Genomic DNA, 16,961 nt, shown 5'->3' with positions numbered 1-16,961 from the left:
ACATTTGAGATACTTGTCTTTATCAATCGGGGCATGGATTACAAAAGCAGAGAGGTCATGGTGGAGTTGAATAGAATGTTGGGGAGGTCACAGCTGGAGTACCGTGTGCAATTCTGGTCACCACATTCTAGGAAATATGTGACTGCACTGGGTGCGTTGCAGAGGTGATTCAGCAGGATGTTGCTTGGGATGTAGCATTTAGGATATGAAGAGAGGTTGGATAGGCTTGTTTTCTCTCTCTCGCGGGAACAGCGATGACTGAGGGGTGATCTCATCGAGGTGTACAAGATTATGATAGGTATAGACAGGGCGGATAGGGAGCACCTGTTCCCTTCAGTCACAAGGGGACACTGTATTATTCTGTGATTCTGTTACAGATCAGATCTTGGAGGTATCGCTGCTGTATTCCCAGGAGGTGGTGGTCTGATCCGGAGAGCAAAAGCTTCCATCGAGGACGGGGTTCTCAATAAGAACAAACTGGAGGTGTGGGATGTTAGAATCTGCTCAGCACTGATTCATTTTTATTCATTGTTGTGTCCTAGAATAAACACGTGGATTGTAGCTGTCCATTAAAAACAAAAATAGAATTCGGAAATTTCTGGCCAGTAACTTCACCATGTCCACGTTACATCACTCAGCATCCTCAGCTGCATCACATCTGGTCCACGTTTCCTCAGCAGAGAGCACAGTTTCACAGCAGAGAGTACATTTCCACTGGAGAGATCACAGTTTCTCAGCAGAGCACACAGTTTACGGCAGAGAACACAGTCCCACAGCAGAGAACACAGTAACACAGCAGAGAGCACAGTTTCACAGGAGAGGCACAGTTCACAGCAGAGAACACAGTAACACAGCAGAGAGCACAGTTTCACAGCAGAGAACACAGTTTCACAGCAGAGAACACAGTCCCACAGCAGAGAGTACATTTCCACAGGAGAGGTCGCCGTTTCCCAGCAGAGGCACAGTTCACAGCAGAGATCATATTCCACAGCAGAGAGCAGTTACACAGTAGAGATCTCGGTTCCACAGTAGAAATCACAGTTCAGCGGGAGAGAATATACTGAAATATCGGAAAGCAGTTTAATTAACATCAGGGAAGACCTGTCAATAACAGAGTGAAGATGCAGATAACACAGTTACACAAGAGGAAAGAGGGGAGATTTTACAACAAAGAACAAAGACAAAGAAAAGTACAGCAGAGGAACAGGCCCTTCGGCCCTCCAAGCCTGAGCCGACCATGTTGCCCACCTGAACTAAAATCTTCTAGTCTTCCTGGGTCCGTATCCCTATATTCCCATCCTATTCATGTATTTGTTAAGATGCCCTTCAATGTCACTATCGCCCCTGCTTCCACCACCTCATCCGGCAGCGAGTTCCAGGCACCCACTACCCTCTGTGTAAAAAACTTGCCTCGTACATCTCCTGTAAACCTTGCCCCTCACACCTTAAACCTATGCCCCCTAGTAATTGACCTCTCTACCCTGGGAAAAAGCCTCTGACTATCCACTCTGTCTATGCCCCTCATAATTTTGTAGACCTCTTTCAGGTCTCCCCTCAACCTCCGTTGTTCCAGGGAGAACAAACCAAATTTATTTAACTGCTCCTCATAGCTAATGCCCTCCATGCCAGGCAACATCCTGGCAAATTTCTTCTGCACCCTCTCTAAAGCCTCCACATCCTTCTGGTAGTGTGGCGACCAGAATTGAACACTATACTCCAAGTGTGGCTTATCTAAGGTCCTATACAGCTGCAACATGACTTGCCAATTCTTATACTCAATGCCCCGGCCAATGAAGGCAAGCATGCCGTACGCCTTCTTGACTACCTTCTCCACCTGTGTTGCCCCTTTCAGTGACCTGTGGACCTGTACACCTCGATCTCTCTGACTGTCAATACTCTTGAGGGTTCTACCTTTCACTGTATATTCCCTACCTGCATTAGACCTTCCAAAATGCATTACCTCACATTTGTCCGGATTAAACTCCATCTGCCATCTCTCCACCCAAGTCTCCAAACGATCTAAATCCTGCTGTATCCTCTGACAGTCCTCACGCTATCCGCAATTCCACCAACCTTTTTGTCGTCTGCAAACTTACTAATCAGACCCGTTACATTTTCCTCCAAATCATTTATATATACTACGAACAGCAAAGGTCCCAGCACTGATCCCTGCGGAACACCACTAGACATAGCCCTCCAGTCAGAAACGCACCCTTCCATTGCTACTCTCTGCCTTCTATGACCTAGCCACGTCTGTATCCATCTTGCCAGCTCACCCCTGATCCCGTGTGACTTCTTCACCTTTTGTACCAGTCTGCCATGAGGGATCTTGTCAAATGCTTTACTGAAGTCCATATAGACAACATCCACTGCCCTCCGTGCATCAATCATCGTTGTGACCTCTTCGAAAAACTCTGTCAAGTTAGTGCGACACGACCTCCCCTTCACAAAACCGTGCTGCCTCTCTCTAATAAGTCCATTTGTTTCCAAATGGGAGTCGATCCTGTCTCGAAGAATTCTCTCCAGTAATTTCCCTAACACTGACGTAAGGCTCACCGGCCTGTAGGTCCCTGCATTATCCTTGCTCCCCTTCTTAAACAAAGGAACAACATTGGCTATTCTCCAGTCCTCTGGGGCGTCACCTGAAGACAGAGAACACTGGAACTTAATGGGAGCACTTTCTATATATGATCAGTCAGTCGATGCTTGTGTGCGTGTGTGTTATCTTGTGTAAGGTGACAGTGTCCAGCTGCTGCGTGTGTGTGTGTGTGTGTTCAATTGTTGGTGAGTTACACAGTGGAATTGTGCCGCCAGGGTGCGCTGTCGAGCACATGTGGTCCTGATGAACAACATTGCGGAAGTGAGGAATTGTGTCGCTTCAACGCAATACTAATAATCATAGAGCAGAGTGTGCTGGGCCCATAACCCAGAGGTCGATGGATCGAAACCATTCTCTGCTAGTTATTTTTTATACTTTCCGTTACAGTAAAAAGAAACATTTAGCTTCTCACCACAAGTGTATCTGACATTTCTTTCCAGGAAACGGGTTTTTTACTCGGCTGGAAGAGGGTTCCAGCAAACACTTAATTTGTGCAACCAATGTCTGAAATGGCATTTACTCCCACACGGACACACGCTGTGAATGCTGCAAACACACACAGACTTTCCATGATTGCAGAATGTTCAGCACCATTCACAACTCCTCTGTTAATGAAACAGTCCATGTCCAAATGCAGCAACCTGGACAATATCCAGGCTTGGGCTGAAAAGTTCCAGGCAAAGACCATCTCTAATAAGTGAGAATCTAACCATTGCCCCTTGACATTCACCGGAATTCCCATCACTGAAACCCCACTGCCAACATCTGACTGATTGCCATTGGCCAGAAACTGAACTGGTCATATAAATACTGTGGCTAGAAGGCAGGCCAAAGACTCGGACTCCTGTGGCGAGGCACTCACTCCCTGACTCCCCAAACCCTGTCGACACAGCATAAATCAGGAATGTATTGGAATAATTTCCATTTCCTTTAATAGTTGCAATTTCAACAACACTGAATAGGTTTGACACCATCTGGGACCAGGCATCCTGCTTGATCGGCACCCCATCCATAAACACTCACTCGCTCCACCACTGATGCAGAGTGGCAGCGTGTATACCAGCTACAGGATTCACTGCAGGAAGTCACCAAGGCTCCTTTGGCAACACCTTAAAAAACCCACATCCACCACCATCTAGAGAGGGACAAGGGCGGCCGACACCGCGACCTGGAGGCTCTCCTCCAGCCACTCACCATCCTGTATTAGAACTATATCTCTGTTACTTCACTGCAGCTGGATTAATTATTTCTCTGATGTAATGTATCTGTCTCTGTGTATATCTGTGTCTGTGAGCACATGCGTGTTTCTATATATGTGTGTGTATTTGAGAATTTGTGTGAATGTTTATGTGCCTGTGTGTGTATACCTGTGTGTGCGGGTGTGTACAACTGTGTGTGTATAAAGCGTGTGACTCTGTATACTGTGTGTGTACACGTGTATATACCTGTGTGTCTATGTTTGTGTCTCTGTGTGTGTGCAACTGTATGTATAATGTGTGTGGGCCTGTACACTGTGTGTGTATCTCTGTGTATACGTGTGTAAAGCTCTGTGTGTATACCTGTGTGTGTGTATGGGAATACGTTTGTGTGGTGTGTGTGCACGCAGTCTTCCGTTTGTATGTCATTATTGTTTCCTCTCTGAGAGTCTTTTAACCATTTCTAAATCTCTCAGAGGTACAATTGTTGAGTCTGATTGCTTTTAGTGATTGCTATTTATGAGTGAGTACAGTGTCTTTCAGCATCTTACTCTGAACAACCGTTTGAGAATAATCCTGAATCTGTCATGCTCCAGGACTCAGTGTGAGGATGGATCTTAGTCTAAACATGTGTTTGGGGATTATCCTGTACCTGTCAGGCTCTGTGACTCAGTGGGAGGATGCGATTCAGGATGTGACCTTTCAATCTCTGGGACAGTTTATAAGTTTGCATTCATTCCACGTAAATTTCCAGCACAGAAAGAAAACATTGCTGTGGGAGGTTTGAAGCAAACAATGTGAGAATTTTGGACCAGCATTTAATATCAGAACACAATTGTGAAAGATAATGTAACCTTCAATCTGATACTGGATTGCTCTGGAAGTTAAACTCAGGTTGTACACATGATATCTGTGACACTCAGTCTGATTCGGAGTCAACATTTTGACATGAATGTAAAATGGACCACAGTCTGGAATTGCTGCAGTATCTTCCATCTGGAACAGATTCAGTGAGGATTTTGCAATAGTTTGCTAGTTACAGCTCAGTTCATAGTCAGCGAAATGAGATTGTATCTTTTATTTTCATAAACTTTGTCGCTTTCAGCATATCTCAATCTGAGAATGCACCTGATATTTGTGTTTGCAACTAATGTATTTGAGAGGACACACTCGGAGGATTAGTACAGCCACCCCTGATGTGAGTGATGTGGCTGGTATTTAACTCGAATCCCAGAGTACATTATTAAGATTAATTGTGTAATTCTTAACCGGAAACCATGTGTCAGTTTTCTCTGATATTGATTATTTCACTAAGCTGCTCCATTGTGGAACTGATACAGTGATGATGAGAATGGGTGAGAATTTGCACTGGGATTTATGGGGCCTCCTGTCAGTGGGACTGAGTTAGGGTGACATGGACACAGCGTCTGTCTCTCCTGCTGTTTAATTGATGGGTTGAAACTGTGTCTCTGGAACAGTTTCCGCTGCCTGAGACTGTGGAACTGATGACCTGTCTGTGTCTCTTTGCTCTGTCAGTGACAATGTGCGGATTGTGTGTGACAAGGAGCTGGCGACACTCTTCCCAAAAACTTGTTTGGAGGAAAGATCACATTTATTCATCTTCAGAATATTCTGGTATTTGTCGGTGGAAACAAATTATATTTAAAACTCAAGGACAGTCAACAATTAACCAATCACAGGCCAGGGAGAAGAATGTGGAGGTTTTGATTGGCTGACATTTTCAAATTCGAAACTCCCGCCAATCTCAGTTCAGGAAAATCCCAAATAACGGAACGGCTCAATGTTCAGGAAACTATTTTCCCTCCCAGAATCCGGGCGCTATTTTCGGAACAGTTTGATTTTGTCAATCTCTTCTCTGTAACCGGCGACCCCGTTCAGCAATTTAAAACGGAGCAAATCTCAGCTCACTGCAAAAGCAGAAACATAGAGATTACCAACCAACTCCTTCACACAGGCTTCACAGGGACAGGGAGAAAGGGCTGATTTCGGAGCCTCTCTCCTGAAAGCGGCCGGGAATGTTACTGGGAAGTGTGGAGAGAATCCCCGACTCTATCCAGCCGGTGGAACAGGCAGCTTTGTGTCCGGAGAATAGGGAGGGCCGGGGAGAGGCAGATCTTAAAGCGCTGCAATGGACTCAGGTCCTGTGTGTGCTCAAATCTCGCTGGTTCCGTCTCCTGGGAAAACTGCGGAACAAACAGATCAGCCCGAAAATAACCTCTTCATTCCCGCCTTTACTGTGTCCCGGGAGCGGGAAACACATAACCCGAGAGAAAAAATAATAATTTCCTTATTAATTTAACTCACCAGTTGTTAAACTCTGAATATGGTTATCATTAAATAGAAATAATTCCCTCCTGAAATTGTGTTTCTCCTCATTGTCCGTCACAAATGCCAGACTGCGTTTAAAATCCGCTCTCAATTCAGTTTAATTCCCTTCTGTGTGAAAGTGTCTGTGACGGGCGGGTATGAAGCCACATTCACAACATTCTGGAACGGGACAAATCTCTATCCTCCACAAAGAGATTTCTCATCAAGTCAATGCGGGAAAAGATGGTGCAGCTTTTTCACAGAGATTGTGGGTGGCTCTTAAAAGAGCCGTTGTGTTTGGGGTGGTTTACAGTCCACTGTGGAGTTTTACTTGGAGCTGGTGTACTTGGTCACCGCCTTTGTCCCTTCCGACACGGCGTGCTTGGCCAGTTCCCCGGGCAGCAGCAGGCGCACGGCGGTCTGGATCTCCCGGGAGCTGATGGTGCTGCGCTTGTTGTAATGGGCCAGGCGGGAAGCCTCACCCGCGATGCGCTCGAAAATATCGTTGACGAAGGAGTTCATGATGCTCATGGCCTTGGAGGAGATGCCGGTGTCGGGGTGAACCTGCTTCATCACTTTGTAGATGTAGATGGAGTAACTCTCCTTCCTCGACCTTCGCCGCTTCTTGCCGCCCTTTCCTGCCGGTTTCTTAATGACTTTCTTGGCTCCCTTCTTGGAAGCTGGTTTCGATGTTGGTTTCTTCTCGTCAGCCATCTTCAATTTCACCCAGAAATAAAGCAAACCCCTTCCGAGCGCTGATTAAATAGGCAGAGCCTCACATCTATGCTAATGAGGAATGGGGAAAGGAATAATTGTGATTGGACATTGTGAAAATGAGGACTGCCAGTTATGTTCTGTTCATTTGACTGGAGATGTAAACAGACCAATCACATTTAGGAATTTCCACCAATCAGAAACCTTCTTACTACAAACAGGGAATCCATTTCAGAAAGAATGTCTCCAGTCCCAGTTTGTCAATGTGTAAAGATCCAACGGGTAAAATCACCTAGCTGTCGGTGAGAGGGATTGTGCGGCAGTCTGGGATTCCTTCAGGAACTGTGAGTGTCTTGTAATGTGTGAGAGTGTGGGATTTACTCACTCTCCGATACTGTGTGTGAATGTGGGATTTACTCACTCACTGATACAGTGTGTGAGTGTGGGATTTACTCACTCTGATACAGTGTGTGAGTGTGGGATTTACTGACTGTCAGATACAGTGTGAGAGTGTGGGATTTACACACTCTCTGATACACTGTGTGAGTGTGGGATTTACTGATTCTCTCATACAGTGTGTGAGTGTGGGAATTACTCTCTGATAGTGTGAGTGTGGGATTTACTGACTTTGATACAGTGTGTCTGTGGGATTTACTCACTCTCTGATACAGTGAGTCTGTGGGATTTACTCACTCTCTGATCCAGTGTGTCTGTGGGATTTACTCACTCTCTGATACAGTGTGTGCGTGTGGGATTTACTCACTCTCTGATCCAGTGTGTCTGTGGGATTTACTCTCTCTCTGATACAGTGTGTGCGTGTGGGATTTACTCACTCTCTGATACAGTGTGAGTGTGGGATTTACTCACTCTCTCATACAGTGTGTCTGTGGGATTCACTCACTCTCTGATACAGTGTGTGCGTGTGGGATTTACTCACTCTGATACAGTGTGTGAGTGTGGGATTTACTCCCTCTCTGATACAGTGTGAGAGTGTGGGATTTACTCACTCTGATACAGTGTGAGAGTGTGGGATTTACTCCCTCTCTGATACAGTGTGAGAGTGTGGGATTTACTCACTCTCTGATACTGTGTGAGTGTGGGATTTACACACTCTCTGATACAGTGTGTGAGTGTGGGATTTACTCACTCTCTGATAGTGTGAGTGTGGGATTTACTCACTCTCTGATACAGTGTGTGAGTGTGGGATTTACTCACTCTCTGATACAGTGTGTGAGTGTGGGATTTACTCACTCTCTGATAGTGTGAGTGTGGGATTTACTCACTCTCTGATAGTGTGAGTGTGGGATTTACTCACTCTCTGATACAGTGTGAGTGTGGGATTTACTCACTCTCTGATACAGTGTGTGAGTGTGGGATTTACTCACTCTCTGATACAGTGTGTCTGGGGGATTTACTCACTCTCTGATACAGTGTGTCTGTGGGATTTACTCACTCTCTGATCCAGTGTGTCTGTGGGATTTACTCACTCTCTGATACAGTGTGTCTGTGGGATTCACTCACTCTCTGATACAGTGTGTGTGTGGGATTTACTCACTCTCTGATACAGTGTGTGAGTGTGTGATTTACTCACTCTCTGATACAGTGTGTGAGTGTGGGATTTACTCACTCTCTGATACAGTGTGAGTGTGTGATTTACTCACTCTCTGATACAGTGTGTGAGTGTGGGATTTACTCACTCTCTGATACAGTGTGTGTGTGATTTACTCACTCTCTGATATAGTGTGTGAGTGTGGGATTTACTCACTCTCTGATACAGTGTGTGAGTGTGGGATTTACTCTCTCTCTGATACAGTGTGTGAGTGTGGGATTTACTCACTCTCTGATACAGTGTGAGAGTGTGGGATTTACTCACTCTCTGATACAGTGTGTGAGTGTGGGATTTACTCACTCTCTGATACAGTGTGTGAGTGTGGGATTTACTCACTCTCTGATACAGTGTGTGAGTGTGCGATTTACTCACTCACGGATACAGTGTGTGAGTGTGGGATTTACTCACTCTCTGATACAGTGTGAGTGTGGGATTTACTCTCTCTCTGATACAGTGTGTGAGTGTGGGATTTACTCACTCTGATACAGTGTGTGAGTGTGGGATTTACTCACTCTGATACAGTGTGTGAGTGTGGGATTTACTCACTCTCTGATACAGTGTGTGAGTGTGGGATTTACTCACTCTCTGATACAGTGTGTGAGTGTGGGATTTACTCACTCTCTGATACAGTGTGTGTGAGTGGGATTTACTCACTCTCTGATACAGTGTGTGAGTGTGGGATTTACTCACTCTCTGTTACAGTGTGAGTGTGGGATTTACTCACTCTCTGATACAGTGTGTGAGTGTGGGATTTACTCACTCTCTGATACAGTGTGTGAGTGAGGGATTTACTCACTCTCTGATACAGTGTGTGAGTGTGGGATTTACTCACTCTCTGATACAGTGTGTGAGTGTGGGATTTACTCACTCTCTGGTACAGTGTGTGAGTGTGGGATTTACTCACTCTCTGATACAGTGTGTGTGTGGGATTTACTCACTCTCTGATACAGTGTGAGTGTGGGATTTACTCACTCTCTGATACAGTGTGAGTGTGGGATTTACTCACTCTCTGATACAGTGTGTGAGTGTGGGATTTACTCACTCACTGATACAGTGTCTGAGTGTGGGATTTACTCACTCTCTGATACAGTGTGAGTGTGGGATTTACTCTCTCTCTGATACAGTGTGTGAGTGTGGGATTTACCAACGTTTTACAGTTCCAGCAGAACCTGCCTGTTCTTAAACTCTGTGCCTCGGCTAATATAGTCTGTGGTATCATGGGCCTGGCATTTTTAAGCTCAGGGTCGTGTCCTGTGGGTGGATCTCGGGAAGGTTCCAGGATGGTGGCGGTAATCAAGATTGCGGGGGGAAGCTGCAAGCTGACCTGAGGGCCTGTATCAAAGATGAATTCTAGCAGCGGAGGGAACAACTGTGAAAAGACCTCATCAAGGCCACTGAAGGGACTTCCGGTTGCGGTGATGCCTAGCTAGCCGCACGCTTCGGCGGCTCCAGCTCCGACGGACCTTCGGGCTCTTTTAAGAGCCCCAACGGGAAATTTTTCGACGCGCAACCCGGTGTGGGGTGTGTGAGAAGGGAGTCCCCCCCAAACGAAGGAGGAAAAAACCGGCGGCGTCGGCTGCAGCGCGAGGAATCGTCGACCAAAGGGTCAGAAAGAGAGAAGTACAAGATGGCGGCGGAGAAAGCGCAGGCGACATGGGGGCCTGAGCAGGATGAAATTGTGAGATGGTGCATGGAGCTGCTGAAGAGGGAGGTGCTGACCCCGTTGCTACAGGCAATTGAGGGGCTCAAGGAGACATTAAAGACCCAGGAGACTGAGCTCCGCGTGGTGGAGCAGAAGGTGACAGATATTGAGGACGAGATCCTGGGCCTGGCGGTTAAGACACATACGCATGAGGCACTTCATAAAAAGTGTACTGAAAGGATCGAAGCCCTAGAAAATGGAGCGCGAAGGAAGAACCTTTGGATACTGGGTCTCCCTGAGGGTGTGGAAGGAGTGGACTGTGGAGCGTATGCAAGTACGATGCTGAGCTCACTGATGGGTGCTGAGGCCCCTACCGGCCCCTTGGAGGTGGAGTGGGCAAATCGGATTCCGGCGAGAAGACCAAAAGCGGGAGAACCACCCAGGGCGATAATCGTGCGATTTTACCGCCTTAAGGATAGAGAAGAGGTCCTGAGATGGGCTAAAAATGTGCGGAGTAGCAGATGGGAGAATGCAGTGGTACGGGTATACCAGGATTGGAGTGCGGAGGTGGCGAGAAGGAGGGCGAGCTTCAACCGAGCCAAAGAGCTGTTGCATAAAAGGAAGGTGAAGTTTGGGATGCTGCAGCCGGCAAGACTATGGGTCACGTATCAGGAGAGACACCATTATTTCGAGACGGCGGAGGAAGCATGGACCTTCATCAAAGAAGAGAAATTGGATCGGAACTGAGGGACTGATGCTGCAGGAAATGTTATTGTTAATGTTATGGTTGAAGTTAATTGAGAAGTAAATTGGGAAGGGTGGAGACATTGGGAAAATGTGGGCGCCGGTGAGGGGGGAAAGACGGAACATAGTTGGGGAATGGGGAAGGGGAGGGGGAGGGGAAAGGGAGCTGCGCCATAAGAGGCGGGTCAGGTAAAGGGATGTTCCTGCACCAGAAAGAATAAGGCGGGAAGACAGGCGCAAGGCGGATGGGAGTTCCCCACACGGGGGGGTCGAGGAGTGAGCAGGAGTAGCCGGGGTCAGTTGAAGTCAGCTGACTTACGGAAGTAATATGGGGGGAGCAATCATGCTAGAAAGAGATCTAGCGGGGAGGGGGGTAGGGAGGCGGAGGGGGGGGGGACAACTGGGTTGCTGCTGCGGAAATCCAAAAGGAAATGGCTAAAGAGTGGGTGGGCGGGGATGGTGTGCGACGCTGGGGGAGCGAGCGGGAGCGCGGAGGCGGGATATGGGACTGGTCTAGAGAAGGTAATGGCTAGTCGACACGGGAGGGGGGCAGGTAGCCCCTTAGTGAGGCTGATCACGTGGAACGTGAGAGGCCTGAACGGACCGATAAAAAGGGCCCGAGTGCTCGCGCATTTGAAAGGACTAAGGGCAGACGTGGTCATGCTCCAAGAGACGCACCTAAAGGTGGCAGACCAAGTTAGGCTAAGGAAAGGATGGGTGGGACAGGTGTTCCACTCAGGACTGGACGCAAAGAATAGAGGGGTGGCCATTTTGGTGGGGAAACGGGTAGCATTTGAAGCAAAGAACATCGTAGCAGATAGCGGAGGTAGATATGTAATGGTGAGTGGTAGGCTGGAGGGAATGGAGGTCGTGTTGGTTAATGTGTATGCCCCAAACTGGGACGATGTGGGATTTATGAGACGGATGCTGGGGCGTATACCGGACCTGGAGGTAGGAAACTTGATTTTAGGAGGGGACTTTAATACGGTGCTGGACCCAGGGCTAGATAGATCCAGCTCAAGGACCGGAAGAAGGCCGGCAGCGGCCAAGGTACTTAAGGGGTTTATGGACCAAATGGGGGGAGTGGATCCATGGCGATTTCTTAGACCTAGGGCTAGGGAGTTATCCTTCTTCTCCCATGTCCATAAAGTGTACTCCCGGATAGATTTTTTTGTTTTGGGAAGGTCGTTGATCTCTAGGGTGGAAGAAGCTGAGTACTCAGCCATAGAGGTTTCGGATCATGCCCCACATTGGGTGGACCTGGAATTAGGAGAGGAAAGGGAGCAGAGAACACTCTGGCGATTAGATGTGGGACTGATGGCGGATGAGGGAGTGTGTGCAAGAGTGCGGGTGTGTATTGAGAGATACCTGGAGGTCAATGATGACGGCGAGGTCCCTGTGGGAGTGGTATGGGAAGCACTAAAAGTGGTGGTCAGAGGAGAGCTGATCTCCATTGGGGCCCACAAAAGGAAAACAGAGGCCAAGGAAAGGGAAAGATTACTGGGGGAGATTTTAAGGGTGGATAGGGAATTTGCAGAGACCCCGGAGGAGGAATTGTACAGGGAGAGGAGACGACTCCAGACGGAATTTGACCTTCTGACCACCAGAAAGGCGGAGGTACTGTGGAGGAAGGCACAGGGGAGGAGGCATGAATATGGGGAAAAGGCTAGTCGCCTGTTGGCTCATCAATTGCGAAAGAGGGCAGCAGCGAGGGAGATAGGAGGAATTAGAGACAAAAGGGGAGACACGGTGCGAAGGGCAGGAAAGATAAATGAGGTGTTCAAGACCTTCTATGAGGAACTGTATAGGTCTCAACCCCCAGAGGGAGAGGAGGGGATGCGGCAATTCCTGGACCAATTGAGGTTCCCGAAAGTGGAGGAGCGGGGGGTGGTAGGCCTGGGGGCACCGATTGGGGAGGACGAGGTTATTAAGGGACTGGGAAGCATGCAAGCAGGGAAGGCCCCAGGACCAGACGGGTTCCCGGTGGAGTATTACAGAAAATATGTGGACTTGTTGGCCCCGTTGATGGTGAGGATGTTCAATGAGGCCAGGAAAGGGGGGACTCTACCCCCGACGATGTCGGAGGCAACGATATCGTTAATTTTGAAGAGGGATAAAGATCCGTTGCAGTGCGGGTCCTATAGACCCATTTCATTATTGAACGTGGACGCCAAATTGTTGGCAAAGGTACTGGCATCGAGGATAGAGGACTGTGTCTCGGGGGTGGTGCACGAAGACCAGACAGGGTTCGTAAAAGAGAGACAACTGAATATTAACGTGTGACGACTATTAGGGGTGATAATGATGCCCCCAGTGGAGGGGGAGGCAGAGATAGTGGCAGCAATGGACGCAGAGAAGATTTGATAGGGTGGAGTGGGAGTATTTATGGGAAGTGTTAAGGAGGTTTGGGTTTGGGAACGGGTTTATTAGCTGGGTTAGACTTCTTTATGGGGCTCCAACGGCAAGCGTAGTTACAGGTCGACATAGATCGGAGTATTTCCGACTATATAGGGGAACAAGACAGGGATGCCCGCTGTCTCCATTGTTGTTCGCGTTGGCAATTGAACCTCTGGCCATGGCATTGAGAGACTCCAGGAATTGGAGAGGGGTGATTAGAGGGGGAGAAGAACACAGAGTCTCGTTATACGCGGATGACCTATTGTTATACGTGTCGGACCCAGCGAGGGGGGTGATAGAGGTTATGTGAATTTTTAGGGGGTTCGGGGATTTCTCGGGGTATAGGCTAAACATGGGGAAGAGTGAATTATTTGTGATACATCCAGGGGACCAGAGTAGAGAGATAGAAGGCTTGCCTCGAAGGAAAGTGGAAAGAAACTTCCGATACCTGGGGATTCAGATCGCTAGGAGCTGGGGAACCTTGCACAGACTTAATCTGACACGGTTGGTAGAACAAATGGAGGAGGACTTCAAGAGGTGGGACATGCAGCCTCTATCGCTGGCGGGCAGGGTGCAAGCAATTAAGATGATGGTCCTCCCGAGGTTCTTATTTGTATTGCAATGTCTCCCTATACTAATCACCAAGACCTTTTTTAATAAAATAGACAGGAGCATCACGAGCTTCGTGTGGGCAGGGAAAGTTCCGAGAGTAAGGAGGGGGTTCCTTCAGCGGAGTAGGGACAGAGGAGGATTGGCACTACCGAACCTGGGCGATTACTATTGGGCTGCCAATGTGGCAATGATACGTAAATGGATGATGGATGATGGAGGGTGAGGGAGCGGCGTGGAAAAGACTGGAGAGAAAGTCCTGTAAAGGGACGAGTTTAGAGGCGCTGGTGACGGCGCCGCTACCGATCTCACCTAAAAAGTTTACCACAAACCCGGTGGTGGCGGCAACATTGAATATCTGGGGACAGTGGAGGCGACAGAGAGGGGTGCGGGGAGCCCTGGTGGGGTCCCCAATCGGGAACAACCATAGGTTCGCCCCAGGAAGAATGGATGGAGGATTTCAGAGCTGGTACCAGTTGGGAATTAGGAGGGTGGGAGATTTATTTATAGATGGGACTTTTGCGAGCTTGGGAGCATTGGAGGAAAAGTATAAGTTGCCCCGGGGAAATTTCTTGAGATATATGCAGGTGAGGGCGTTTACTAGACAACAGGTGAGGGAATTTCCGTTGCTCCCGGCACAGGGGATACAGGACAGGGTGCTTTCAGGGGTGTGGGTCGGAGAGGGCAAGGTGTCAGAGATTTACCGAGAGATGAGGGAAGAGGGGGAGGAGTCGGTGGGCGAACTAAAAGGAAAGTGGGAAGAAGAACTAGGGGAGGAGATAGAGGAGGGTATGTGGGCTGATGCCCTAAGCAGGGTAAATTCCTCTTCCTCATGTGCCAGGCTTAGCCTGATTCAATTTAAGGTGCTACATAGAGCACACATAACGGGAGCAAGATTGAGCAGGTTCTTTGGAGTGGAGGACAAATGTGGGAGGTGTGGCGGGAGCCCGGCAAACCACGCACATATGTTTTGGGCGTGCCCGGCACTGGAAGGGTATTGGAAGGGAGTGACGGGAGTGATTTTGCGGGTGGTGAAGGCCCGGGTCAAACCAGGCTGGGGGTTAGCTCTATTTGGAGTTGAGGAAGAGCCGGGAGTGCAGGAGGCGAAAGAGGCCGACGTTGTGGCCTTTGCGTCCCTAGTAGCCCGGCGCAGGATCCTACTCATGTGGAAGGAGGCGAAACCCCCCGGACTGGAGGCCTGGGTAAATGATATGGCGGGGTTCATTAAACTGGAGCAGATAAAGTTTGCCCTGAGAGGATCGGCTCAAGGGTTCACCAGGCGGTGGCAGCAATTTCTCGACTCCCTAGGGGAACGTTAGAGGGAAGACAGATGACCAGCAGCAGCAACCCAGGGGGAAGGGGGGGTGGGGGTTAGTTTAGTTTAGGTCAAAGATAAAGGGGTTTTGCTACTTGTGTATTGTTAAAAATTTCTGTATTGTTATTGTTGCGTTTGCTTTGTAAGAGGGGAAAAATTGTTGTTTGGGAAAAAAATTTCAATAAAACATATTTTTTTAAAAAAAGATTGCGGGGGGAATGGCCAATGGTCACGACCAGCTTTTATAAGTGCCGGCCGTGAGGCCGTTTTAAGATTAACTGCCATCCGCGCCTGCCCACCTTATCAAGTAGTGCGCAAGGTGGACCGGCTCCTCCTGATGTCAGTGCACAGTCCCAGGCCAGTTATTTTCAGCAAATTCTGGAATCCTCCCACCGGAGGCGGCGCCAGCGAGCAGGTCACACGTCCCGTACGCTGACATCACGTGTTCTGGGCCCGAGCCAGATTCCTCCATTTTGCAGCTGCCAGCAGTGCTGGAGTGAACTCCAGGGCCTCTGGTGAACAACCCATGAAGAAGCTGAAAACAGGAACAAAGCAGCACAATGATGATTAGGGGTAGCATGGTAGCAGTGTGGATAGCACAATTGCTTCACAGCTCCAGGGTCCCAGGTATGAATCCGGCTTGGGTCACTGTCTGTGTGGAGTCTGCACATCCTCCCCGTGTGTGCGTGGGTTTCCTCCGGGTGCACCGGTTTCCTCCCACAGTCCAAAGATGTGCAGGTTAGGTGGATTGGCCATGATAAATTGCCCTTGGTGTCCAAAATTGCCCTTAGTGTTGGGTGGGGTTACTGGGTTATGGGGATAGGGTGGAGGTGTTGACCTTGGGTAGGGTGCTCTTTCCAAGAGCCGGTGCAGACTCAATGGGCCAAATGGCCTCCTTCTGCACTGTAAATTCTATGATAATCTATGATTATTTGAGGGGTGGGTTTATAAATTGTGCCACTGCAATCAGGAGTCAAATTTCATGGGTGTTACATGCAGGGAATTACTGGCAAATGAATGTTTAAAACCTCAAATTGTCAAAGACGTTTGAAGAATAAACATGGCGAGTTCGAGGACAAACCTCTGTAATTTTTTCAGTGGATGCAGTGAGATCCTTGGGCATGTGTCTTCACATCAGTCACCCATGTGGGCCCTGATGAAAAGCCTTGCTGAAGTCCAAGTAGATTACGTCAAATGCATTTCACTCATTGACACTCCTGTTCATCTCTTCGAAAAATTCAATCAAGTTGGTCAGACATCTCCTCCCCTTAACCAAACCACGCTGACCTTTTAATATCTGCCTCTACAAATGCAGATTAATTCTGTGTCTCAGATTTGCTTCCAATAGTTCCCCCACCACACAGGTTAGACTGACTGGTCTGTAGTTTCCTGGTTTATCCTTTCCTCCCTTCTTCAATAATGGTACCACATTGGCGATCCTCCAGTCCGCCAGCACCTCTTCTGTGGCCAGAGAGGAATTGAAAATTATTGCCAGTGTCCCTGCTATTTCCTCGCTTGCCTCACTCATCAGCCTGGGATACATTTCATCTGGCCCTGGAGTTTTGTCTACTTTGAAGCCTCCCAGTCAGAACCTCCTCTCTGTCTATATTAATCTCTTTAGTTTTATTACAGTCCTTCTCCCTGATATCTATACCCACACTGTCTTTCTCACGGGTGAACACTGACACAAAATACCCTTTTAGAACTCCACCTACATCACCCGGCTCTACACACAAGTTACCACTGTGATCCATCATGGGCCTTACTCTGCCCCAAGTTATCATTTTACACTTAATGTACTTGTAGAA

The 16,961-nt window shown here is 48.3% G+C and overlaps 1 protein-coding gene across 4 annotated transcripts in view; it reads right to left on the bottom strand.

The window, feature by feature from the left end:
- Nucleotides 1-484: 484 nt before the first annotated feature.
- LOC140400009 (histone H2B-like) overlaps nt 485-16,961 on the bottom strand; it is a 33,980-nt gene continuing 17,503 nt past the window's right edge. The window contains exons 3-4 of one of the 4 annotated variants that reach the window (XM_072489502.1): nt 6,121-6,909; nt 485-1,101 (exon numbers count right to left, since the gene is read on the bottom strand). In XM_072489502.1, coding sequence (XP_072345603.1) covers nt 6,451-6,837 — 387 coding nt within the window. In that variant the 5' untranslated portion in view covers nt 6,838-6,909 and the 3' untranslated portion in view covers nt 485-1,101; nt 6,121-6,450. The remainder of the gene's footprint in view (nt 1,102-6,120; nt 6,910-16,961) is intronic. The other 3 variants (XM_072489503.1, XR_011937962.1, XR_011937961.1) reach the window with 3 other exon arrangements.

This window comes from Scyliorhinus torazame, chromosome 24 (assembly GCF_047496885.1).
Source record: "Scyliorhinus torazame isolate Kashiwa2021f chromosome 24, sScyTor2.1, whole genome shotgun sequence".
NCBI lineage: Eukaryota > Metazoa > Chordata > Chondrichthyes > Carcharhiniformes > Scyliorhinidae > Scyliorhinus > Scyliorhinus torazame.
Note: the sequence above shows the minus strand (reverse complement) of the source record. Positions and strands in the feature narration are given on the sequence as shown.